Genomic DNA, 27,850 nt, shown 5'->3' on the forward strand with positions numbered 1-27,850 from the left:
CAAGTTGATTCTGTTTTTATACTTCTTTGTGAGAATTGCTTGCCCTCAACCTTTTCTTCTAGTAGGGCCCAGCAAGGTAATTCCTCTGTGAATTTGATTTCAAAGATGTCTGTACTGCAAGTTAGTCTCATGTCTGCCTTAACAATTCATTGTCAAACTCATGAAGTGGTAATGATGGGCTGTCCTACTTCTGCATTGCCCAAGTAGAATTCTTTGTTACTGTTTCTTTCTGCTTTGGTACCTCCCAAGGCTTTCCAGGAATGGAATGAAATATTTCCTTAATTTTGTTCCCATAGAAACCATATCCTATTACCTCATAGTCTCCCACAAAAGTTCTTTCTATGCATGAAAGCTTGCCAAGGAGATATGGGTGCAGACATCTTCATTTTAGCCTGTGTGTTGAGGGTGAGAAAACAGGAGGGAGTATGTGCCTGTCTTAGTTGAATTATCCGCTCCTGCACTGCTTTGGTGCGTGCGCCGGGTGTCAGACGCAATGGTGCTTCGTGCAACCTCTGGGGGGGCCCTTGGTCACTTTGGGGAGAACCCCAAAACTCACATGCCATGACTTTGGATGGATCTTCAGTGGAGGGGTCTCCCATCGAGGGTACCTTCAGAGTTGTAGTGTCCCCCAGTGGATGTACATGGGGCTCCACCTCTCCTACACCCTGTCCATATGCCAGCCCTCAAGAAGAGCCTCAGGATCTTAATGCGACTTGCCCTCTGGTGATGTCAGTCCCAGACCTTCACACCCCTTTCTCTTCTGTTGGTTCTACTTTTGTTTTGTTTGGATACTGGGTCCTCTGGATGTTCCGCTCTCGGCGACATCTCTCTAGTAGCCTGGTGATTCTGGTTGGCTCCGTATCCTACCGTCGTCCCTTGGCACTGCCTGTGTCCCCCTGCCGAAACCTCAAGAACAATAGATGACAAAGTAAGGAAAAAGGAAAGAAAAGAAGGAAAAGAAAGGAACCACTCCAGAAAACTGGAGGTACAGGCATAAGATAATTTTTTTTAAAAAAAGCAAAAGACTGAAGAAGGAGAGGGTTGGCAGGCTAGACGGCCCTTCTTCCCCCTGAACTCTAGCCTGAGCCCTGCGCATCTCCCTGACATGGTTCCACATCCTCGCCCCAGCTGGGGTCTTCTTCGGCTCCTCTCTGAGTTGCCTCTGGTCCTGCGCACCAGTAACATCAGCAGGCAATGCCAGAAGCTCTCACACCCTCTGCTGCCACCAACACCTGCATCCACTTCGGATCTCCTTGATGCTGCTGGTGCTGGGTGCTGCCAGTGTGAGGGATGCTTGCAGTCTCTCCTGCTCCTGGCATCCCCACTCACTTGTTCTCAGAGCCGGCTTGTATTTCCACCATGTGGCGTCTCCTGCTGACATCACCTGGCTCCTGCTGTAGATAAGTGTGGCTAATAAAACACACGGGCATTTCCTCCCGGCATGTTCTTTCTGGGCCTTGGCATCCTAGAACAGGTAAGGTTTTCTCTTTTCCAGGACTTTTCTTTTGGGGTTGGGTTACCCCTGTCCCAGGTTCCCCCACAGGTGGGACTCCTTGCTCCCCCATGCTTGTACCCCCAGGACACAACCCCCCCTTTAAGATGCCTTGGGGCACTTCATTCTTCTGTCTCAGGGTCCTGTCAACTCGGTTGTCTCTTTAGTTTGGTGCTCTGGGTCGCCGGATCTGGTCTTGTTCCCACATCTGGATAAGAAATCCGCTACCACATTACTTTTCCCTGGTCAGTATACTATATGGAATTTAAATAGTTGTAAGGCAAGAGCTCACCTTGTGATCCAAGCATTGTTGATCTTGGCTGTACTAAGCCACTTTAAGGGAGCATGGTTGGTCACAAGCTTAAATTCCATTCCCATTAAATAGTACCTGAAATGTTCTACCACCCAGCGGATCTCCAGGCACTCTCGTTCTGTTGTCGCATACCGTCTCCACTGGTAGCAGTTTGCGGCTGGCATAGGTGACTGGCCTCTCTATCCTGTCCTCTTCCTTGGTTAGGACTGCCCTGATGGCAGTTTCCAAGGCACCTGTCTGCAAGACTAAAGGTTTTCAAAAATCAGGCACATGTATCATGACATCCTTGCATAAGGCCTTTGGTAATTCAAAATTTTGTGTAATTTTTCATGTCCATTTTATGGTCCCTGCTCACCGTCCCCTTAGGGCTTCTGTAAGGGGCACCACTAGTTCGGAAAAACCAGGGACAAATCGTTGGTAATAGTTAGTCATAGGAAGGATCTAAGATGTCTCCTGTTCTAGGGTGTGGTAAAGTTGCAAATTGTCTCCACTTTATCTGCTAATGGTCTGATTGTACCTCTTCCAACCAAAACCCCCAGATATTTAGTTTCTCTCTGGGCCAGGGTGCATTTTGGTAGATTAGCTGTCAACCTTGTTTTCTGTAATTCTGACAGTATGGCCTTAAGGGACCTTTTGTGTTGCACCCAGGTTTGAGAAAACACGATGATGCTGTTGTCTATATAAGCCGTGACATATTTGGCGTGCGGCGCTAATATCTGATCCATTAGGAGCTGGAATGTCCCAGCCGCCCCTTGGAGCCTGAATGGCATTCGAATAAACTCATAGAGTCCCCAAAGGGTCCCAAAAGCTTGGCTGGTCTCCTTTGGCCACAGGAATCTGCTAGTACCCCTTTGCAAGGTCAAGTGTAATATCTTGGACGTTCCCGATGCGTTCCACCAGTTAGGTTACATGAGGCATAGGGAACACATTGAAGACAGCCATCACATTCAAACGCCTATAATTGACGCATAACTGCAGGGATCCATCGGGTTTGTGTAGTTATACATCTATCCAGGAGCTCTGCCATGGGCTCCTGGATAGACATATAACTCCTTGTTCCAGCACCTTCTCTATCTCCTTACGGACTTCTTCTAAGAGGTGGTGGGGTACTGGCTGCCACTTCTTCCACACTTTGGCCCACAGCGATGTTTTTATTGAATGGTAGGTGGTCTAGACCCATCCGGGTTCCTCATGGAATACATCCCAAAACTCCCTCAACAATGCCTGCATTTCGCATCTTTGGGTCATCAACAGTTCTTTGCCTATTTGGATCTGACTTTCTGCCTTAACTACCCCTTCTTCCTTAGTCATCCCTTGTGGCCTGAGGTCTTTGGGATCTGCTTCTGTAAAAGTGGCCTATCCCTCAGGTTCCCGCCACTCCTGCAGGAGATTTACATGGTAAATCTGCCTCTCTTGCAGGTGACCCAGCCGGTGAGCCTCATAGTCCACAGGTCCGACCCTGTGAGTTGCTTTGAACAATCCCTGCCACTGAGTCAGTAGCTTACTTGTGAATGTGGGCAGAAGCACCAACACCCTCTGTCTGGGTTCATATTCTCTCTCCTTGGTGCAACTGTCATATCTTTCCTTTTGGCGAAGTTGTGCTTCTTGTATATTATCTTTGGCCAGGTCCTGGGCCACTTGGACCCTGTGCTGGAACTCTTGCTAGTAAGCTGTCAGCTCTCTCGAGCTTCCCACATCCTGTTCCCAATCTTCCATTAGGGCTTGGAGGAGGCCCTTCAGACAATGTCCTAGTACCATTTTGAAGGGAGAGTATTTTGTGGAATCCTGTGGGGTGTCCCAAATTGTGAATAATACTAGCGGGAGAAGCAAGTCCCATTTTCGTGGATCCCGTCATGCATCGACGTAGCATCCATTTTATAGTTCCTTTGAGGCGCCCTACTAGGCCATTAGTCTGGGGGTGGTATACCGAGGTGCAAAGATGCTTTATCCAAAGTGTATGGCATACCACTCATAGCACCCTGGACATAAAATTCTGCCCTTGATCCATTAGCATTTCTTTTGGTATCCCCATCCTGGCTATCCATTTAATGAGCTGTTCCGCTATCTGTGAGGCAGTCACTGCTCGAAGTGGCACCACTTCAGGATACCATGTGGTGTAGTCCATTAATACTAATATATATTGGTGCCCAGCTCTGCTGCAGGGAAAGGGTCCTACCACATCCATAGCTATCCTTGAAAAGGGAACGTGGATGACAGGCATTGGTTGAAGTGGGGCCCGTGCTGAGTGGTCCTCCCTCATCTTCTGGCACTCAGGGCAGGCTGTGCACTGGTGAGCGATATCTTCCCCCAACCCAGACCAAAAAAAACATTGAGTCACCCTTACGATGGTTTTGTCTCAACCTAGATGCCTCCCTGTGGGAGTGGAATGAGCCAGTTGCCATATAACTTGGTGGAACCAGGTGAGAACCACCAACTGTGTGTCTTCAGATTTGCCCGGCTTACCCTGTTGTACGCAATACAAAAGTTGATTTCTTACCTCAAATCATGGGGTTTGAATCGGCGTCAGTGCCGAGCTGTCCCTGGCATCGTGGGCCTGCATTATGAGCGTTCGAAGTTCGTGATCTTCTTCTTGGGCTTCCCAAAACTCCAGGCAGCTTGCTATATCACAGAGGTCTGACTCATCGGCAAACCCCTTGCTGTCCTCGAGTTTGCCCAGTCATCCTTCACGGTTCTGGATCTTCCTACACTCAACTTCGGCATCACAGACTCTATTCAGGGTATCATAGATTGGTGCCCAGTCTTGCCCTAACGTCATATCGCAGGTCAACTGAGGTACCATGCCTATCAGTAGCTTCCCCTGGTGCTCCATCACCCGAAGTTGTATCCACTGGCAGTCAGTCCATTTTGTTTCTCCATGGAGACATGCCACCTTTACTGGGTTGGCTCTCCGATCCCTTCAGGGCCTCACCAGATCAGCCCTCACTAGGGACTGAGTGTACCCTGAATCCAATGTGGGCTGTACAGGGCGGCCTTCTACCCAGACTTCCGCTATGGGCTGTCCCCAAGTTGCACCATCTCCCTCAGCCACATGGCTGCAATCCATGGGTTCACTTGTCTCCTGCTCTCTCTGCCCCCCAACCTGTGTTTTTGGGATACTATCTGGGTGCCACTGCTCTGTGGAACTGCTAAAGCAATCTCTCAAAGTGCCTGTTTCTCCCGCACTGGAAGCATATTGTTTCCTTTGTTGCCCCTCAACTGGGTGGCCGTCTCTGATCAGGTTCCCTCGGTAATGGAGCTGTAGGTCCCGGATTTTGCTTTTCGCAGGGGTAACCCACTTCTGATGTTGCAAAGGCCTCTTCCAGCTTCAAGGCCTCATCGCACATGCATGGGAATGCTGATGGACCCAATGTTGCGTTCGTTCTCCTAAGTCCTTTTTGGACTTGCTCCAGGAGGATCTGATCTGCTAGAGCATCTCTAACATGCACCGGAGGATTCACCCATTTATTCAAGAGGTCTCATAGCAACTGTAATAATATCCTGGGCCGCCTCTCTTCCAGCCCTTTCTTTGCCCAAAACAGCTTGCGGTTGATTTCCAGTCTATACAAGATAGCTGTTTTCACTTGCTCGTAATTGTGGGCTATGTCCCTCGGGAGAGCCCGGTATGCAGCCTGGGCTTTGCCTGGCACAAGTGCACCTAGTTGACTGGCCCAATATCCTTTATCGAGCCTGGTCGCTATGGCGTGGCGTTAGAAAGCCTCGATGTAGGCCTCCGGGTCATCATCTCAAGTCATCTTCGGCATTTTGAAGGAAGCCAGGCTGTGCCGCAGCCAATCCTGCTGTCAGTCCGTCATTTGCTGTTGGGCATCTAGGATCTGGGTCAGGGCTTGTAGGTTTTGTAGTTTCATAATTGGTAGGGTCGGAATGGACCTGAGCAGATCATCGAGTCCAACCCCCTGCCATGGCAGGAGAAAGTACTGGGGTCAAACGACCCCAGCAAGGTGTTCATCTAGCCTCTTAAAGAAGCCCAGGGTAAGAGCCAGCACCACTTCCCTTGGAAGTTGGTTCCAGATCCTAGCTGCCCTGACAGTGAAATAGTGCCTCGTGATGTCTAGTCTGAATCTACCCTCTGCCAGCTTGTGACAGTTATTTCCAGTCACTCCTGGTAGTGCTCGGAGGAACAGGGACTTCCCCAGTGCCTGCAGGTTTCCTCTGACTAGTGTGTAACAGGCCACTAGATCCCCCCCCTCAGTCTTCTCTTGTGGAGGCTGGACAGGTTCAGGTCCCATAGCCTCTCCTCATAGGGCCAGCCCTGCTGCCCCCTGATCATGCAAGTGGCCCTCCTCTGGACCCTCTCCCTGTTGTCCACATCCCTCCTGAAGTGCGGCACCCAGAACTGGACACAGTACTCCAGCTGCAGCCTGACCAGTGTTGCACAGAGGGGGAGTATCACCTCCTTGGACCTGCTTGAGATGCATCTGTGGATGCATGACAAGGTGCGGTTGGCCTTCCTGACTGCATCCCCACACTGCTGGCCCATGTTCGTCTTGACATCAGTGATGATTCCAAGATCGTTTTCTGCCTCTGCACTGACAAGAAGGGAGTTCCCCAGCCTGTAGGTAGGGTGCTAGTTCTTCCTTCTCAGGTACGTCACCTTGCATTTGTCGGTGTTGAATCCCATCCTGTTCTCATCCACCCACCCCTGTAACTTGTCTAGGTCTGATTGCAGCCTATTCCTCCCTTCTGTCGGGGAAAACCGAAGGATCGGGCCCCAAGGTCACGGTGGGCCGGGGTGGCAATTAGATACGGACAGGTGGAATTAGCGGCGTAGAGTCTGGAGTTAGGGACTCGGAGCGGGTTGAGAAAAACAGGTGAATTTATTTGACTTACGCTTCAGGCGTAGGCAGAAAGGTCTTCAGTTACAGTTGGAACACAAACAAACAATTAACAACAAAGGGGTCTGTTGGCCCACGAGGTTCAGTCCGAAGACCTAGTCCCAGGGCTGGTCAACAGCTCATAAATGGGGACTACAAACAACAAAGTGAACTGTAACACGGTGATGATGAACCGCGTGACGCCAGTCCACAGCAATGGACAAATCGGGTGGTCGAATGAGAAAGCCGAGGTCAGGAGCCAGAAGATGAAGCAGCGGAGACGTCAGTTGGAGGGGTGAGCAGAGTCGTAGTTGGTGAAGAAAGCCGAGGTCGATGGTCCGGAACCGGGTTAAACAAAGTCCATAGGGTGATCCGAAATCGTAAGCCGTTAATCAGTTCGAAAGGTAAGTCAGGGAGCCAGATGATCGTAGTCAAAACCGAAATACAATGAGCACTAAGCCACCGAAGGAGGAGATCAATAGGCCCTGAAGCCTGACTCAGAGAACAGTCCCTGCAGCAGCAGCCTCTGTCTCTGGTCCGCGCGATCTCCCCCCGAGGGAGGGGCTCACAGAACTTTTATATCAATTTAGTAGCCAATCAGCGTGCTCTCCGCAGAGAAATTTCTAGTCCGATTACCTCATGTCAGGTTCTGACTGAGCATGCTCTCAGTCAGGAGCTGACACAATCTGAGCATGCGTCTGTGGGGAAAGTAGGTCAGCAATGATTGACAGCTCCGCAGGTCACCCAGGGGGCAAGGACTGGGTGAGCCTTGGAAATTTCCACTCACAGCTTCAAACCGCGCATGTCAGTTTAACCTCTTCTGTACTGGCAGCACATACTCAAAAATTTCCATGACACCTTCTAGTGTGCCGCATCCCCCCACATCTTCGTGTCGTCAGCAAATTTGAACAGGGTGCTTTTTACCCCCTCATCCAAGTCACTGATGAAGATGTTGAACAGTGTGGGCCCGAGGACCGAGCCCTGTGGAGCCCCACTGCCCACATCCCTTCAGGTCGAAAATGACCCATCCACCACCACTCGCTGGGTGCGGCCCTCCAGCCAGTTAGCAACCCATTTGACTGTGTAGGTGTCGACACCACAGTCCCCTAGTTTTTTAATGAGAATGGGGTGAGAGACAGTATCAAAGGCCTTCCTAACATTCAGAAAGACTATGTCCAGTGCTACCCCTGCATCTAAGGATTTTGTGACCTGGTCATAGAAGGCCACCAGGTTGGTCTGACAGGACCTGCCTCTAATGACCCGTGTTGGTTGCCCCTAAGCAACCAACACGTTGACCTAGGACATCCGGAGAGGTCATGGCCGCGGGTTGCGCGTTGTATTCTTCAATATCTGGGTCTCCTTGCTACTTCTCTGCCAATGCCCCACTTTGTGCCCATCTAAGTTTGATTATCTACTCCCGCACCGCTTTGGCACGTGCGCCTGGTGTTGGATGCGATCGGGCTTCACGCAACCTCTGGGGAGGCCCTCAATCACTTCAGGGAGAACTCCAAAACTCGCATGCCATAACTTTGGATGGATCTTCAGTGGAAGGGTCTCCTGTTGAGGGTACCTTCGGAGTTGTTGCGTCCCCTGGCGGAAGTACATGGGGCTCCACCTCTCCTACACCCTGTCCATACGCTAGCCCTCAAGACGAGCCTCGGGATCTTTATGTGGCTTGCCCTCCAGTGATGTCAGTCCCGGACCTTCACGCCCCTTTCTCTTCTGTTGGTTCTACTTTTGTTTTGTTTGGACACTGGGGCCTGTAGATGTTCTACTCTCAACAACATCTCTCTAGTAGCCTGGTGATTCTGGTTAGCTCTGTCTGCTACTGTCGTCCCTTGGCACTGCCTGTGTTCCCCTGCCGAAACCTCAAGAACAATAGACAATAAAGTAATCAATGAGAACCTACACCAAAGTAAGGAAAAAGGAAAGAGAACAAAGAAAAGAAAGGAACCGCTCCAGAAAACTGGAGACACCAGCAAAAAAATAATTTAAAAAAAGGAAAAGACTGAAGAGGGAGAGGGTTGGCGGGCTAAACAGCCCTTCTTCCCTCTGAACTCTAGCCTGAGCCCAGCGCATCTCCCTGACACTGTTCCATGTCCTCACTCCAGCCAGGGTCTTCTGCTCCTCTCCTAGCCACCTCTGGTCCCGTGCACCGGTGCCACCTGCAGCCGATGCAGGACGCTCTTGCAGCCTCTGCTGTCATCAATGCATGCCTCTGGGTTGGATCTCATTGATTCTGCCAGTGCTGGGTGCTACCAGCATGTGTGATGCTTGCAGCCTCTCCTGCTCCTGGCGTCCCCGCTCGCTCGTTCTCAGAGCTGGCTTTTATTTCTGCTGGGCAGCGTCTCCCCCTGACATCACCCAACTCCAGCTGTAGATAAGCATGGCTAATAAACCACACGGATGTTTCTTCCTGGCGTGTTCTTTCTGGCCCTCAGTGTGCTAGAACAGGTAAGTTGTTTTTTTTCTTTTTTCCAGGGTTTTTCCTTTGGGATTGGGTTACCCCTGTCCTAGTTCCCCTGCAGGCAGGGCTCCTTTCTCCCCCATGCTTGTACCCCCCCCCCGGGACAGAGTAAAGGGGAAACAGAAAGGGAAATATGTCTGTGTGAACTTTTGGAAAAGACAAGAGCATTTTTTTAAAGTTTTTTTTGTTTGTTTGTTTGTTTTGTTTTTAAATCAAGAGAAGTTTGTGATCTGCTGTTGGCACCAGCCTGATTTTGCTCTAAGTAGTAAATGTTGTAAATGAAGACAGCTGCTTCTTTGTTGAGGAGAGCAGCCATCTGACATATTTTTCCTAGTCTGCAGGAGTGCAGTGGGCTAAGACCCAGCCCTCAAAGCATAATATCTTCATAAATTTTGGAAAACAATTTCAATCTGATAGAATTTGGCAGTCGAAGTAGTTCTTGCAAAAAGAACAAATTTGCATCAAGTTGTCAGAAATATACACATTTTTAATATGAAAATAGGAAAAAAGTATAAAAGAGCATGGCAATCTTATCCTTGAGTATGCTAGCCTAGTTTAGTAGTTTTTAACCTGTGGTCTGTGTACCCCTTGGGGTCCACAGACAATGTCTAAGGGGTCATGAAAGATGACTATGATCAGTCAAATGTATGCGACTCCCCACACTTACAATTCAAAGGGGTCTATACCTCCATTCAGAATTTCCAAAGGGGTCTACACCTCCATTCAAAATTTTTTTAAGGGTCCACAAATGAAAAAGAAGTTGAAACCACTGGTCTAGTTCACATACTTTCTTTGCTCTAGGATGCCGTGTAGGAAAAATAGTATTTTTGAGGCTGGAGATTCCTATTGGTTTACTGTTTTACAGAAAAGTACTTTAATGGAACCTTACAGAAAAGGGGAAAGGAGACAGCAAGAAGAGTAACTTTCAAAGCAAAGTAAATGTGCAAGTGTGACTATGAAGGAATACAGGGAAAGACAAGGAAGAGAAGTGCAAAGCATTGTGCTAGAAATGAGGATAAGCCTGGAAAAAAGAGAAGCAAAGATAATACATAATGTAACAGGACAAGACAATACAGAACAGAAAAATGCTTCCCAGCTTATCTTAAAAGGAAATTAATCTTTTTAAAGACAAAAGGAGAGACAGGTAATAGAGGAGGTAGAGAAATAAAGGAATTAAGAGGACTGGTCAGAGGTAAAGAAGACATCAAAAATAAATCCTAGAAGGTTAAATACTGCATGTTTGTTTATTATATGCATTATTGTATTTGCTTGCTTGCTTCAGAAGCACTGTTTTAAGCTCCAATGTGCAACAGAGGTGCTGGCAGAATACTTTTTTTGCTCAGAGTTGATTTGAATTGGTTCAAATTGCTGGGCTGGGTTACTTGAGCAACTCTATTTAAGTATTACATGCCACTTGGACAGTTATTTTTCAAATTTCAAACTGCATTTCTCCTTGTGATCTGAGGTCATATGGATGAAACAATATCATTGCTAGTACTGGTCAGACTTAATCTGTTGAGTTCTGTATCATGATAGTCAGAAACCACTATCTGATGTACCAGAGGGATTTTAAAGACTTCCAAATTCACCTAGCCTGTGGGGTGTCAAAGATGCAGCCTGTAGGCTGGATACCTACCGGCCTTGGAGCCTTATCATGCTGCCTGTGGGTCTGACTCACCCCATATGCTGCATACAGCACATACCAGTTCCAGCCTTATGTTGCATGTAGTACACAAAACTGAAGGCAACATATGCACTGTATGCGGCACAGGGCTAAGCCAGGACACGTAATGCCTATGCCAGACCAGACCTAGACAGTAGACTGGGGGTTGGTCTACACTGGGCCCAGAGCCTGGCTCCACGTGCCAAATCCAGTATGCAGGGCCTATCTAGTGTGGGCACCACATGAAGCACATGTCCAGACTGGCCCTGCTGCCACGTACAATGCATGCCCTGGACCAGCTTGGCATGCCATGCACTGGGTCAAGGCCTGCTGTATGTTGCCCTCGAGGCCAGGATACACACTGCATTCAGTACCAGCACTGGAAGGGCCCTGCATGCTGAATCCAATATGCAAAGCTAGTATGTGGGTCAGTCCAGCCTGCAGACCAGCTCTGTACCCTCATCTGGCCCACATGGCTGAATGTTTGACATCCTTGATCTAGCCAACTATGTAATACTGTACGTGGAGGGTGTGAGAGAATGCTGTAGGCAGTCAGTTTGTGTCCTGAATTATGTGATTTAATTGAACTATCACAGCTTGCAATTAAAAATGTTGTTAATGATTGCAACTTGATCCCACCCAATAAAAAAAAAAAAAGACAGTAGAACTAATACTAATAGATCTGTTGGTGAGAGGGGTTGTATGTAAAAAGTCTGGTTGTAGGCTCTCTGCTTTCTATGCACTAGGAAATCCTAAGGATATTTTAGATGCTACTGTTCTATTCCAGCCCTGATTATGAACTTGAGCTTACTTGCATTGCAGCTTAAATTTTCTCTAGTCCTAACAATAAAAGCCTCTTGGAGGCAAAAACAATCGAGACTTGCTTGCCACAAAATCTTTCATAATGCAATAGTTAGGTATCTGACTTCTTTTTTTTGCTCTGTAATCCAACTGAACATTTTCATATGTGCCCCCTACCAGCTTTCTTACAGTCTTACATATACAGAAGTTGATTGGTATTAACTTGGAAGTTCTTTGTCAGTCAGTCCTTTGCATTTAGGTTAATTTATATTTGGAGCCAAAGTCTAAGTTTGAAGTTATTGTCTAAACTCTTACTAAATTTAAAGGTCCTAGAGTAGGCCCTAAAAATGTAATTTAGTGCCCACAGTTATCCAGCCAGTGCCTTTTTTTTTTCTTTTCTCCCTTATGTGGAAGGCTGTGTTTTCACTCGTTCTTAAGGAAGGCCTGAGCTCCTACCTTCTTGCCTTGTTTGCTTGTACTATTACAGAGTCAATTAATCTAGAATCTAGCAAAACTCAGGGAACAAAGCCATATGCCAAAGACTAACAGACACTTCAGCTCTGATAAAGACATATGACAGAATTTACTTAAGGCTTTTGTAGAGAGCTGTGTGTTCTGCAGAGTTTGGAAATTTATTTTTAGGCATAGAAATACTTTTGGATTAGTATAGTCTTCAGTCCTTTTAAGGCTTCAGTTTTTTCAGTTAATAAACTAAATTATGTTACGCTCACACACATTTAAGGTCCTCAACATTTTGGTTGGGCCTAGTTTTGAATAATTCATCAAAAAATCAAACAGAAAGTTGTTCCCTTGAGAGAGGTTCAGCCTTCTATAGGTTTTTCAGAACATCTCCCCATATTATGATGGGATACACTGCCTATTCTAGTTCCTACAAGTGTATCAGGCAATTTAATTGCAGTTACCTAGATAGAAACAAGGCCCTAAGCCCAATTTTCCATATTGAGTATGGAGTTGTATTGGTAGAGTTGGTAGAGGCTTAAGAGACTAGGAGGATTAATGCCAAGCGATGGTGGAAAAGAGGAGAGAAGCGAGTCTGGACTTCTAAGGTTGGGGGATGTTTCGATGTTTTTCTTCATGCCCAAAATAGAGAAGCAAACTTCTTTTAAAACTATGCTGGTCATTGGTGAGGGAGACTTTTCCTTGAAACAGCATTTTATTTGCACGAAGGTAATACATTTCTCTAATTTCTTTCTGTGTATTTTTCCACAGGGGTTGGATACAGCTTACTTCCATGTGAAGGAGAATTTTTTTTCAGAAAATAAAGAGTCATTGGCATCTTTTCCTGTGCCTTATGATTTGCCTCTGGAACAGTATGGAAGCAAAGGTAAGTCATACCTGTGAAAGAAGGGAAAGGTGTGAGAGAAATTAATTCCTCTAATCTGCCAGTGAACAAATAAATTAGTTGTCTTATTTTTGAAGGCAGTCAAACTTCTTGTATTCCATTATTTCTGTAGACATAAGTGAATCTAGCCCCATCCCCTGCCCGGCCCCAGCCTCCCAGCACTTAAAAAAAAAAAAAAAAAAAAAAGGCGCCCCACACTCACCAGCTGTAGCAGCAACGATTGGGGCTCGTGGCAGAGCCCTCCCACGCAACACGGGGCAGTGGAGGACAGTGAGGAACACCCCCCCGCTTGGCGCCCGTGCAGCAGCTGTTGCATTGCACAGGTGCAGTGTGGCTCTGCAGGGTGCTGTGCACCGTCTGGGAGCTGGGGTGGCTCCACCTGTCAGCCAGAAATTAAACATATCTTGAAGAGCAGGGATGTCAAACTAGCCTGATGCCCCAGACTGGATCTGGACCATGGGACCCCTTGGGAGCCCTGGGGCTCAAGGAGGCAGTGGTGGTAGCACTGGCCAATGCAGCAGCAGTGGACAAACTACTGCAGGCCAGACAGTTGCTTTCTGTGCTGGGCCGCTCCCTCATCTGGCAACACCCCCAGGTTCTAGTAGCTGAGTGGGCTGGATGGATCTGCTCTGCTGGCCAGATTTTTGATGCTCCTGTTCCCCAGTTATCTTCCTCTATAAAAATTCCTAGCTATCATAATTAAAATGCCCTCTTCCCTGCCCTACCCCTTTTCCAACTACAGTTCTGAGAGTTCTGTAGTTGTATATTTAAACAGGCAGTTTCCAAAAAACTTCAGCTCTTAGCTGTCTGTACCCAGTAATTTATATTTCCATGAAGAATTCTGTTTTGACTGTGTGCCTGCTTTGGGGGTATCCATTCCCTAGTGCAAGAAAAATCAGAACCTGCCATTTGAAAGAAGTTTGCTCTTAGAGGTAGGGGCAAGCCATTCTAATTAAACTAACCATGAGGGCCTCGCTGCTACATTTTCCGCGGTTATCTTCCTGAGTATATTTGACCTTGCTTCCTTGGGAAGGGAGCCAATTGCTCCTCTTACTAGAATAGGTGTTCAAAGCATGTGTATTGGATAGGACAGAACCACTTTGAGAATTTCATCACTGGTCTCTCTGCTTATGGGGAATGCAGTTAGGTCGGGAGGGATGCAGCTGACAGAATTCTGTATAAAAGCCGAAAATACAGTGTGAGCAATTATCCTTCATCTAAGGAAACCATATTGACTGATTCCTACTTCTAGTGACAGAAAGACTCGAGGGATTTTGTACAAACCTGTAATCATGAGAGACTAAGGAACTGCACATACTATTTTCATATAACCAAGAAAATCCCCACTAACTGGAGATGAGAATACATCAGAATTCAGGAGAGTGGCTCAGTGGGCTCATTTCTATTACAAGGTCCGTATATAGAAGAAAATGAATTATTTTGCACAGATTCCAGTGCTGGGCCAGACATATGCCAAGTGGTCTGGAATCTGGATTGTACCTCCTTATCATAAAAGTAAAAATGAAAGGATGGATTTATTAGAATATGAGAGAGTTTTTTTCCTGGGTAAAAAGGTGATTCAGGAGAGGAAATAGATCCTCCTAGAGTATCTTCACCTGGCGTATAAGTCGAGCATCGGCAGATCAACAAATAGACCCTAGCTTTCATTGTAAAAACAGTTCTCAATTACACAGGGAAAATGACACTAGAGGGAAGACCGTATCTGCCGTGTGTAGTGAGAATCTCCTCAGGAAATGAGTGCCAAAAGCCCTCTCTAGCTAACTTAAATGGCAGTTCTATCAAGTCAAAGTACTGTTACATGCTATAGCAATGAGTGAATCTGGTCCCCATTTCCTTTTTAACAATTTTTCTCATAAAGCAGTAGTGAGAAAAGTGATTCTGACAAAACAGTCTTTACTCCTAAATTTGAGCACTGCTTGAAAAATGTGCCTGGTCATTTCATTAAGTTCAGACTTCCTGACTCCCAGGGACAACCTAACTGCCTGAGGCTGCTGGGCTCTTGTAGGTAATGGGTTTCAGCATAGATCCTAAATTCAGACAGATCAGGCAATTTCAAGTGCTCTCAGAAGCTGGTCTATCATAGTCATCTCTTTTCTGGCTCCCCCTCCTCCCCACCTTTCTTCCAAGGCTTTTTGAAAAGTACTGCCAGTTTCACATGAGACAGATAACTACTTGGCTTCCTATTATTTGCATTGTTATTCTTCCTCCTACAGAGATGGATTATCCCATCCTCACTAAATAATCATAGCTTGAGATGTTGATTTATTCACTGAAACGTGCTAATGGGCTCAAGATGACACTGGTACCATAATTATAAATGATTATTTTTCTGTATAAATATAACAGATTTAAAGTACTTCTGCTGCTTTCTTCTAGCTTTCAGTCAGCATTTTAGGCTGATGTCTTTTGTGCTGTCTACAGTGTAATAAGGTTTTGCAGAACTGGTGCTGAGGATTGTAAATTGTACCCTGTCTGCCAACTGTTCTGGAGAGGCTTCCCCCACAGGGAAGGTGGCAGGGCGTTATGTTCACCTGTGTGTCACTGCAGTTCGTAATAGTGGAACAGCTTCAAGTTGTGGCTGGAGCTCTGGGAGACTGTTTGGGAATATTTTATGTTCATTTGCATTGGCTGAGAAAATAAGCAAGATAAATTGATTTTTGAATGCTTGAAATTGCCACCAAACAATGGTGTTAGAATTGATTAGCTCACTGAGCAGGCGATTCAAAAAAAGTATACTGGGAAGATGAATGTGAATTGTGTAAGGGATTTGGAAGACTTGGAGAAGGCAATGTTGCCGTTGATAAGAAGGATGCAGTTGCCATATGTGAAACAGGTGTGTGAGGCTAGGATGGTTATATCCTGGGTGACCAAGTTGTTAGCAGATGCGCCAGGAGCACAGCACTATCTCTCCCTCTCCACTTGGAAAGGTAAATATCTCTTCTCTCCAGTGCAGGCCCTTGATCACAATTATCCCCTCTTTTGTTATCCAGAGATTGGACTCCTGCAGTGCATTCTGCCTTGCTCCATTTGGGAGCTCAAGGTAGTGCATAATGCTGCAGTCTGCTTAATTCAGTGGAGCTGCGCAGTGAGAATCCACTAGATCGGTGCCCTGAGATCTGCCCTGGCAGGCAGTAGTTTGACTGGACTGCAAGGTTTTGACTCGGCTTTAAATCCTTAATTAGTTTGGGACCTAGTTACTGAAAAATCTTCTCTCCTCGTAATCTATTGCCACAGTCGATCAGCAGAAGTGTTAGAGCTGGAGTTTCTTCATTGTAAACCAGAAGGAGCTGCTGCTGCATTGCTGGTGAGAAGGCCAGTGTTTTGGAACTAGCTGTCTGATGTAGGCTGCCAGATCTCAGGGGAATTCACCTTCTAAGTATGCTGCAAAATCTGTTCTTTTTGTTCTTCTCCAGGGCTGTTGAAGAAGTGATGGGATGAGGTGGCACAGTAATGAATAATTATTTCTCTTGGGGCCTAGGTCTGGTCTGCATTGCTTAGTTTTGCCAGGAGAACTTCAGTGCTGCAGGCAAATGTGAGGATATATTTGTATTAATAGCCCCCTTTCATTCTGCCTGCAGAGCATTGCCTGCTCTGGGAGGAACAGAAACCTTCTGCTGCCACAGGAAAACTGTCAGAAGGCGTATGCATATTTCCTTATGCTTCCTGCTGCCAGCAGTGTCCCCCTTACCAGTTAGTACCTGCCAAGGCAAGTGCCAGCAGAGCTGCTGTAGTGAGGCTGCATGGCCCTTGTATGAACTCTTGTGCATCTGTCTTCCAGTACAAGTCCTAACCTACAAGGCAGGCACTTAAAATATTTTTATTAATTTCCAGAGAAAGTAATAAAATCTAGAATATTCTGATATTGTAGGAAACCAATTAAAAGGGAGCCATATAATTGACAGAAACAGTGATAAAGTTCAGCAGAATTTGCTGGGTTTTGTGACTAAAGAGTTTGGTCCAGTTCAGTTTCTTTTACCTGTTGCACACATGGCATATGAAGGTCTGAAATTGTCTGGTTGGAAGACTAGGGGTGGAGAATGTCATGGGAAGATTGGACCACACTCATTGAACTGTGCTGAAACCTTTGCATTGGTTGTCTTAGGCTACTTTTGGTCATCTCTGCTAACTTCACCTGTTCCTTTTTCCTCCTGAATTATTCCATTGACTCCATGGGATGTTTCTAAATGCATAATGGCCACACTATTACTTCCACGAATTATTTTTTTAGCAGGGTAAAACTACCTGACTTGCTAGCTAGAAGAGATTTGATCAAAGACTAATAGCAAATGGGATTGAAATTTGATTTAATATAAGCTTAAGTACAGTACTGTGAAAAATGAGCAATAGGCCAGGCAGTTCATTACATATGCAGCCTTTGACAACCGTTAATTCCAAAATAGAATGGAAAACTAGAATTAATTTCACAACAACCATTATATTCTTACCAAAGGGTCCTGTTTGTTGTATTCAGTATTCCGTTGCAGCATCATTACAACAAAGAACAGATCAACCTTTCCCCTGTGAACTGTGATATCTGTTACATAGTTGGTTCTTAGAAACTTGGCCTGAACTATGGCTACTTCTGATTGAATGTCATTCAACAAGAGCCTATTTCCACTCTAAATTTCCCTTGGCTTTTAGCACTTAGTGCAAGTGCCTGGGCAAAACAGAGATTATTTTAGGATGTTTGCTTTTATATACTTGTGTTCTTTTTTTTTTTTTAATCTCTAAGTAGAATCATCTGTTTAAAGGCCTGAGATGGTTTTGGCTTTTTTTCCCCATTAGTACTTGAAAGAAGAGATTAGTAGTCCTCCAATTCCGCTAAAAGAAAATCTCTGTGTTGTTGCTCTAAGTCTTATGTCCACATTTTCTACTATATCAAGGAAAAGAGAGACGAGAAGGAAGGAGGAAAACTATAAGGACAGCATTTGTAGCTCCCTTTTTCTCAAACTGCCATGGCACTGTAAATTATGATAGTTAATGCAGTAAAGAATTAACGAAGGGGAGTGCAATTACAGCATGCCACTTACCTGCCCCTACCATGTCTCTCTCCTGTCATTGGCTGAAGAAAGGTACTTGGCAGAGGTATCTGCTCTGCCAACTTTAAGCTGGTTAAGAATTTCTCTGGTGATAAAGAAGTCTGAGCTTGTAAATTTTGGCCAAATTGTATCTTGCTTTTCAGAGGACTTCACTAATCCAAAAGAATCGGTATTGCCAGGCAGAGAGATGATGTTATAATCCTGATCTTTAATGATTAAATTATATTTTTTTCTGTCCTCTTGTTCCTTTTTCCAGCATGCAGGATCACAGATAAAAGTTGCTAGTCAGAAGCTGGTTATTCCAGTTCATTAAAGGATTTCACACTGAAAGTTTAAATTTAAAAGCTATTATGAATGATGAATTTGCAGTAATTAGCTAATTGTCTCTTCACAATAGCATAGTTAGATTGAAATCTTCTATTAATGAATTGAAATTTAAACAACGAGGAGTAGGAAAGAGTCGCTTCTATCTTGTAATAACCTCCTTTGTAAGTGTTACATGTGGTTTTGCACATTAAGTGCTTCTTGTCTCACTTTGAGCCCATGGGGTAGTGTTGCCGGCACAAGGTGCCTGAGGGAGGCAACAGTTGGGTTCGTTGCCCGGTGTGCGTCGCGCCAATAAACACACTGGGGGGAGAAGTAGACAGAGTTTATTTGAGCTCAAGTAAAAGGCACAGGGAGACTGTATGGTCTCAAATCCTGCGCCCCTAGCCCTGCAACAGTGTATATTTATACTTTGGTTACTTTCTGCAGTAGTTTTCCACTAGCTGTCCCCCCCCCATCTTCCCTTTCCCTCCTCCCTTCTCTCTCTGAGCGGTGTTCTTGCATTCCACAGATAACAGTTTTTAGGGAGTTTCAGCTTGCCTGCTACTCATCCTGTTTTCCAGTATTACAGGAGGTTACAAAAAGTTCAAAGAAAGGGTTACAAAGGTTCGGGGGGGGGGGGCCCTGGCTTGCCTGGGCCTACAGCAGAGGGGCTTCATCGACACTCGTGGTCTTCCATTTCTCTGAGTTACCTAGGGTTATGCCCAGTGACACCAACAACTCCCCCCTTTGAGAATACTCAACAAAGTTTTGGCTGAGTTTTCTCATATTCTGAAGATAAAAGACGATTAAGTGTTTGGGAACTGGGATCTTCAATGCAGGGTTATAATGAAGCGCTTGGGGAGGGGGGTACACAGACTTTGCACAGGAGGTCATTACAGCACGCAAATATGAGGAGGGTAATTAAACACAACACAACACCGGTGACCAGGAGGTGAAGGATGCCTGTCCCTAGGCCTCCAAGTTTGGGCAACTAGCTCCAGAGGGAATTGAAAACAGTGGGTTTACGTTCCTGACTTTTCCACTGCTTAAAAGCCTGTTCGGCCGACAAAATGTGTTTGTTAATATCTTGGGAATTTTCTGGAATATAAGTACAACATTTGTTCCCAATTAGAGCACATACCCCTCTCTGAGATGCTAAAACATAATCTAGAGCCTGACAGTTTTGAAGTGATAATAAACGAAGTTGATAAATCTCGGAGTTAAGGCTCTTTTCAATAGCTAAAGTGTCATTGGCAAATTTTGTAAGAAACGCAGAAAGTTGACGATACAGCTTGGCTAACCAGCCCACTCCATACGACGGGAGAAAGATTATGCCAAATCTGTCTCGTGATGAATCCAGTTCTTGTTTCCGTCGACCTTTGCCGCTGTGTGGGAAACTAGTAGGACAGTGTGAGGTCCTTTTCACTTCTCTTGGAGGGGCTCATCCTTCCAGGTACGAACAAGCACGGAATCCCCCGGCTGTAACGAGTGGACTGGAGCATCCATCGGAAGAGGCTGCAAGTCTTTAGTGTACCTATGGAGAGAAGAAAGAACAGCAGACAGAGAGCACATATACCGTGACAAAATATTACATTTTATTTCTCACTCCCCTGCTAGAACCGGCGTCCCGTTCATAGGCCATGCCTTTCCAAACATAATCTTAAAGGGGCTAAGCCCTAATCTTCCCTTGGGGAGGGGGCACGGATGCAAAGCAGAGCAAGGGGCAAAGTATTGAGCCATTGCAGAGAGGCTTCTTGGCAGATCTTTGATAGGTGATGCTTGAGGGTTTGATTTGTACGAGTACTGGGGATCCGGGAGCTCCCCCACTGATGGAATGAGGGCATGCATATGGGTGTCAGCAGGTCTCGGTGTCCTCAGGGTGGCAGCATTTTTAGCTTCTCTGTCCGCCCGGGCGTTACCCCGGCTACGTCTTGATCCTTTCTGATGAGCCTTACAGTGCATTACTGCCACTGCCGAGGGAAGTTGAACAGCTTCCAGGAGTCAGAGAATTTGGGGTCTATACTTCACTGGGGAGCCTTGGGCTGTCAGCAGTCCCCTTTGTTTTCATAGGTCAGCATGGGCATGCAGTACTTTAAAAGCATACCTAGAGTCGGTATAGATGTTGACCCGTTTCCCTTTTGACAGTTCTAGCGTCCGGGTCAGGGCCACCAGTTCAGCAAGTTGAGCAGATGTTCCGGCGGGCAAACCCTTAGCCTCAACAACATCATAGAGGGTCACAACAGCATAACCTGTCTTCCTTTGCCCTTCTACAACAATGCTACTGCCATCAGTGTACCATTCACAATCAGCATTCAGAAGTGGTCTATCCTGTAGGTCTGCACGGCTGGAGTACTGTGCATCTATGATGTCTAAACAATCATGCTCTTGTTTTTCCGTTTCAGGTAAGAGAGTAGCCGGGTTGAGGGAGGGGCAGGTTTGCAGAGTTACTTTAGGGTTCTCCAACAGCTTAGCCTGGTATCGAGCCACCTGAGCCTGGGTGAGCCAGAGACCCCCCTTCGCGTCTAGCAGAGCCTGGACCATATGAGGGGTATACACCTGCACGACTCCTCCCAGCGTTAACTTTTCAGCTTCCTCAAGTACTAGGGCAGTTGCCGCAGCTGCTTGTAAACACGCTGGCCATCCCTTGGCAACTGGATTAAGCTGTTTGGAGAAATAAGCAACGGGATCCATATTCTGTAAAAACCTGCCATGCCGAGAAACGCCCTGAGCCGCTTACAGTTGCTTGGGGTGGGAACCTGGCATACAGCCTGCTTTCGCTCACTTGAAAGCTGGCGCTCCCCCTGTCTTATGTGAAATCCCAGGTATCGTACTTCGGGGAGGGTAATTTGAGCTTTATTTCAAGCCACCCGATATTTTCGAAGTCCAATAAAGTTCAGGAGACTTACAGTGGCGTTAAGGCAAGAGTTTAAATTTACAGCGGCAATTAATAAATCATCTACGTATTGTAACAAGAGAACTTCATGCTTATTATTTCACTTCTCCAAGTCTTTAGCTAAGGACTGGCCAAAAAGGGTGGGAGAGTTTTTAAATCCCTGGGCTAATACTGTCCAACAAAGTTGTTTTTTAACCCTTTTCTGTCCTCCCATTCAAAGGAGAATATCTCCTGAGACGGGGTGTCGTAAAGAAAGCGTCTTTCAAATCAAGAACTGAGAAATGAGTATACTGCCCCCCTATGGAGGCCAGCAAGGTATACGGGTTTGGGACGAGGGGATGAATAGTTTTAACCGGTTTGTTAACTGCCCTTAGGTCCTGCACCAGTCGATATGTGCCATCAGGCTTTAGTACAGGCAAGATAGGAGTGTTCCAGGCTGACTGACACTCTCGCAGTACGCCGTACTTTAGGAAACGGTCTATAGTCTCCTGCAGTCCCTCTCTGGGTTCCTTTTTGATTGGGTACTGCTTGATTCATACCGGACCTTTTCCCGGCAGTAGTTGGAAATTAATGGGGGTTTGATGTGTAGCCTTTCTGGGGACCCCCCTTGCCCACACCAAAGGGTATACCTGGTCTCCCCACTGGTTCCACTCCGGGGGGGGGCGTTCATAGCCGAGGGTTCAATCACGAGGGTCATTATCCATGCATTTTCAGGGGGCAATGTGAGAGTTATTTCATCCTGGGTAAAATGCAGTGATGCACCTAATTGACAGAGCAGATCTCGTCCTAGCAGGGGTGTTGGGCAATCTGGAAGGTAGACTAATTTGTGAGAGAGAGCCCGGTTTTTCAGAGCACATTCTGCAGGAGCATACACTGGGCACTGAGTCTTTTTTTTCCGTGGCACTTATCACGGTGAGAGAGTCTGCTGCGGGAAGTTGAAGAGGTTGATTTACAGTGGTCCGTGCTGCCCTGGAGTCTACCAAAAAATCAATTTCTGAATTCCCCACCTGCATTTTTACTCGGGGTTCCGGGGGTGGGGTGGTCTGTTTCTCCTGACACCCCTACTCCTGTCCTTCCGCTGCCATTACAGGAGTACAGTCTCTCCCTTTCTCTGGGCATTCATTCTTCCAGTGTCCCTCTTGCCGGCATAAGGCACACTGGTTCTGTCCCAGGCGTCTTTCTTGTGGGCCAGGGGGCCCGCGCCCACGATCCCTTATACTTTTGCCTCTCCCACCATCTTGTGGCCTTTCTCTGACTCCAGCCTGTACTGCTGCTACTAGCATTCTAACTTGTCTCTTTTCTTTTTTTTTCCTTTCTGAGGGTGTACGCTCTGTTTGCAGTTTCCAGGATTTGTGCTACAGACATACCTATTAAGTCTTCCTTTTTTTGTAAGAGGTAAGACGGGTATGATCCACAGGGTTGTTAGGGTCTCATCTAGGGTCTGCTAGGGGAACCACATCTGCCGGACCAGGAACATTGACGGGATTCCTTTCATGCCTCCGCTGTGCTTCCTCCCTTGCTTTGGAAATAACTTGATTTCACTCTACTTCAGATAATAAGGTTCGCATAAGGATATTACAATTGTCCCAATCAGGCTTGTGACTAGCTAAACATCCCTCAAAGACAGAGATAAACTTACTCGGGTTAGTTGAAAATTCTCCAGCCTGTGCCTTAAAAGCCGCCAGGTCCACCGGATTAAAAGGTACATGGGTGTATACTTGCATGGTCTGGGCTGCATGCCCATCTGCCCCAGGGTGGGCTATTACAGTTTCAGTAAGTAAAGGATAAAATCCCACTGAGGGAGGAATCTCTGGAACCGGGGGCATCTGATCTTTATATGGTGGAGGTGTTAAAGCTGAAGGGAACACTGACTCTAGCATTACAGTGGTTGGGGGGGGAATGCTGAGACTCAACACTGACAACTACTGATCCTGTCGGAGTCAAATTACTTCTGCAAAATATCTGTCTTATTTCGTAAAGCTATAAACAATTGCGCATACAAATGTTTATTCCACTTACCCGTCTGCTGACAAAACAGGAGTAATTGGAGGATTGTATTATAGTTAATTGACCCTTCCAGAGGCCACCTTTCCTGATCCTCCAGTTGATAGTGAGGCCATTCCACTGTACAGAACCTTTTAAGATTATTTTTAGTCATTAGATCTGACTTAAATGGTTTCCAATTAGTCAGAATGCATTCTAAGGGTGTACACCGTGCCCTGCCAACCATACTCTGTCCCTGCCCCATACTCCAGGGAGACGCTGGGCGTCCTTAGGTCCTACAGGGAGACACTGGGCATCCCCAGGTCTTAACGGGCAATGCTCAGACTGCTGAGTTTATCCTACCTTGTCCGAGGGACCGGCTCCACACCGTTGCCCACGATCGCTTCTCCACTATTTGAGCGCGTTGCACCGTTGTGCCCTCCGGGGTCGGTCAAACCACGTCTCTCTGCCGAGGCCCCCGATGAAACCACCGGTGCGCGCTGGGCGTCGGTTGTTGCCGCAAGTCGTCGACCCCAGGAGGGATCCGGGCAAGATGAAATATTAGCCTCGAGCCCCACGTTGGGTGCCAAAAACTGTTACCGGCACAAGGTGCCCGAGGGAGGCAACAATTGGGTTCGTTGCCTGGTGTGCGTCACGCCAATAAACACACTGGGGGGAGAAGTAGACAGAGTTTATTTGAGCTCAAGTAAAAGGCACAGGGAGACTGTATGGTCTCAAATCCTGCGCCCCTAGCCCTGCAACAGTGTATATTTATACTTTGGTTACTTTCTGCAGTAGTTTTCCACTAGCTGTCCCCCCCCATCTTCCCTTTCCCTCCTCCCTTCTCTCTCTGAGCGGTGTTCTTGCATTCCACAGATAACAGTTTTTAGGGAGTTTCAGCTTGCCTGCTACTCATCCTGTTTTCCAGTATTACAGGAGGTTACAAAAAGTTCAAAGAAAGAGTTACAAAGGTTCGGGGGGGGCCCTGGCTTGCCTGGGCCTAGAGCAGAGGGGCTTCATCAACACTTGTGGTCTTCCATTCCTCTGAGTTACCTAGGGTTATGCCCAGTGACACCAACAGTAGAAACAGACTTCACCTTTCATTGCCTTTGTACTGCCCTAAAAGTTTTTATGGCCACACAGAGTCCAAGCAAACAGATATCTACTCCCCTTGTGCAATAAGTGCCCCATATTTGTGGCTGATGTAGAGGTGGAATTAATTTGTTACTTTTTAGCAGCAGATATCTGTTTGCTTTGTGGTGGGAGAGCCCAGGTAGCCTGGAGCTGCTTATACTTATCAGTTGTCCCAGACAGCTGCTTTAGGGACTTGAGGGGACCCGATCCTGCATAACCTGGGAATTCTAATGCAGGATTAGACCCCTCCAGCCCTGTGTGCGCTTGCTTTGCTTTTCTGTCTTACAGAGATGTACTTTGGAGAATCTTGCAGCTTGTCTCTTTAAGCTGCAGGTTTCCTGCTTGCGGAAACATGCCGTGAGATTCCCCAGGGTCTGTCTGCAAGTGGGAAAGTCGAGGTTTCCCCTCTTACAGAGACATACTCCGAGATTCCCTGGGGTGTGACTCTAAGAGGGGAGGGGAAAGTCAAACAGACACTCTCAGGATTTGAAGGGTGTGATCCTACATGGGAATTCCTGGGGTGCACAGGAGCAGGCCCCTCAAATCCTCTGAAGAACATGTCACTTGTCCTGCAAGATCAATGGTTGATGTGTCTTTTGCCCAATGAAGCTGATCCACTTCATTTGGTGATGTCTACTTTTAACCATAGAGTTTGATAGGGACATCCAGGTGTCCTAACACCATTAGAGAACTGGTTCATAGCATTTCTTTCATAAGCATTAGGAATATGCTGAGTGGTATACAAAACATTGTAGAGGACACTTTTTCCCTCCCTGAGAAGTTTGTTGCAAAAATTTGCTATGGTTCGTTTCTCAGGAGGCAAAAAACTCTCAGTCACAGACACACTCCATTAGCAATACAAAAGGTATATATTTGCAAATAGGGTCAGAGAGAGAGACAAAAGATCAAACCCTCTGCCCGCGGGGAACACTTCTCAGCAGGCTTTTATCCCCTCTCTCCTGAGCATGTGTACAGAAGCAGGAACTCTTACAACTCATTTCCGGTTCATACAAACATATATGAAATGACGTCACGTCATACATCGCATGTGTATTATAATTAACTACTTAAGTATGCGGGGCGGGTAGGCTTATATGTATTAGCTGATTGCGCTTGCTCAGAAAGTACTTTAGGTTACAAAAAGTTCAGACCCAAGGCCAAGATTGCAATTATTCTTATCTACCCTGAGAAATGTAGGGGGCATGAAAGGAAGTGTGATTTAGTGTAACAAAGAGATAGTAAATTTGCAGAACAAAGAGAGAGTGATACCTTAGTACAAAGAGCCCTTAGTAGCTTTTTTTTTTTTTCTTCAATCTCCAGCCCCCCTTCTTCCACCAAGGAGACAAGGAGAGCTAGCAGCTGTGCTGTTCTAACAACACTATTGATAATGCATTTTTAATAATATTTCTAACAAGTTGACAGTGGGACATAGTACTTGTTTACATTGATGTGAATGAAAAAGCTCCATTCTCTTCAAAGGGAACCAATTCAGGCCATAAATTGTACAATCCAAGTGTGGTATTTGATCTGCAAAACCCTGATTTACTCTGTAAAGTGGGTATATTGATATTTCATCCTGTTTTAGTAGCTAACTTGCAAATTGCATGTGATTATTTATAATTTGTTTTGAGATAAGTAGCTTTGGCGATGAGTAGCTTTCTGTAACCATTAGGATCACTAAAGGTGCTTTGGAGATGAGTAGCTTTTTTAATAGTTAGGATCACTAAAGACCCTTTGCCAATAACAGATTGCACTGATAAATATAAAGCTGGTTGTTGGGCACCTGTGCAAAATACGTTAAATATGGAGTCATAGGTGGAGGGAGAAAATATTATTTGGGGGGGCTGAGAATGCTTGCATGTGCATCCACTCCCTCTCCCCTCCCCCCACAGGTGAGGGAGGGAGGGAGCGGAGCAGAGGCAGGGGCTGGAGTGAATGGGGCCCTGGGGCTGGGGCTGAGGTTGGGGCAGGTTGTGGGATGCTCAGAGCCCAGGCAGCTCATCCAGGAGTGCAGGGGAGGCTCCTGCTGCTGTGCGCACGTGTGTACTATACCCCCTGTATCTGTGCATGGGGTGGAGGCAGAATGCCACTGTGGGCTGGACTCTGTGCCCTGCACATAGCAGGCACATGGTGTCACACTGCTCCGGGGTAGTGGCAGCGGGGAGCAGAGTCCAGCCTGCAGTGGCAGCCCGCCTCCACCCTGCATGCAGATCTGAGGTGCGCATGCCTCCTGGGCTTCCTCCGGGGTGCGCACAATGGTGGGAGCCCCCTCTATGCTCCTGGGTGAGCTGCCCAGGCTCTGAGTGTCCCCTGTCCCTGCCTCTGCCCCACTCCCTCCCTCACCACGGGGACCTCGATCTGCACCCCCCATGCCACTTCTCCACAACAGACTTACCTGCTGTGGTGGGCAGTGCTTTGCATGCTGCCAGACTACTGAAGGCTCTGGCTGTTTCTCCTCCCCAGTGGAGCCACCTGGACCCCACACCCAAGCTGCCCTGTAGCCCTACCTGCTGCCACCGCTGCCCTGCATTTGGGAGGGACTAAGTCCTGTTAGCCCTGACCTTCCAACACCTGTGTGTAGAGTTTACAAACCAAGAACTCACAGTACACATCAGTTAGTGCTTAACAACTTGGAGATGACAAACGAACTATGCAAGTATTAGTTTCTAAAAATAACTCATGTATTTTATTAATGGCCCCAGCATTTTCAAAGTGTCCAAACAACAAAAGAACACTTTTATCGCTAGAGGTGCACGAATATGTTGGTCTGATATCAGGTTGGTACTGATATAAAGAAAATTTACTGTATTGAAAATCAGCTATTTCTGCCTGATGTGGCTGATAATTCGGCTGATAAATGCCCTGTGCATGCGCACAGCTGCAGCATAGCACATCGGTGGGGAAGTGCACAGCCCAGTAGCTTGGAGAGCTGTATCTAGCTGGTAAGTCTGTGGGGAAAGGGGTGGAGGGGAGAGAGAGGACATCAGGGGGGCAGGTTGAGGCCCCCACAGTAAGGGAGGAAGTGGGGCTGTGGCAGATGCTGCTCAGCTGGGGTGGGGTGCAGGATGCAGCTGCGGCTTGTTTGGGGGGCATGGGATGGAAGAGTCAGTTCTCACCACTATGTGCTCCCCAGGAGGGCATGGGAGGCTTGTGCCCCTGGATCTGCATGCGGGGCAGGGCAGGCCACTGCGGGCTGGGGCGGGCAACTGCGCTGGGAGGGGAGTTGGGGGCACTGCCACTACCCACCCCGAGCACAGCCCAGCCCAGCCCAGCCCACCCCTGCCCATGCACAGATCCAGGAGCACATCTCCCTCCATTTACCTTCCTGGGCTGCATGCAATCACAACCCCACTCCCTCCCTCACCATGGGGGCCTCAATATGCCCTCCCCATACCCCTTCCCCCTCCTTTTCCACCACAACAGTCTTACCAGCTTTTCAAGCTGCCAGGCTGTGCATCTGAAATCAGATCAGTATCAGCTGATATGCCTCCTTAAAAATCAACTATTGGTATCTGCCCAAAAAATCTCTATCGGTGCTCTATT

The 27,850-nt window shown here is 46.9% G+C and overlaps 1 protein-coding gene across 5 annotated transcripts in view; it reads left to right on the top strand.

Annotated features, from left to right (window-relative positions):
* Positions 1–27,850, top strand: part of TDP1 (tyrosyl-DNA phosphodiesterase 1) — a 150,506-nt gene that overhangs the window by 109,764 nt on the left and 12,892 nt on the right. Inside the window, exon 15 of one of the 5 annotated variants that reach the window (XM_090033879.1) lies at positions 12,799–12,913. The exons of the other annotated variants lie outside the window; for them this stretch is intronic. Within the exon in view, the coding sequence (XP_089890005.1) occupies positions 12,799–12,913 (115 nt within the window). The remainder of the gene's footprint in view (positions 1–12,798; positions 12,914–27,850) is intronic. 5 annotated transcript variants of the gene reach the window in all.

Source organism: Crocodylus siamensis, chromosome 2 (assembly GCF_052110815.1).
Source record: "Crocodylus siamensis isolate JL-2025a chromosome 2, ASM5211081v1, whole genome shotgun sequence".
Lineage (NCBI taxonomy): Eukaryota > Metazoa > Chordata > Crocodylia > Crocodylidae > Crocodylus > Crocodylus siamensis.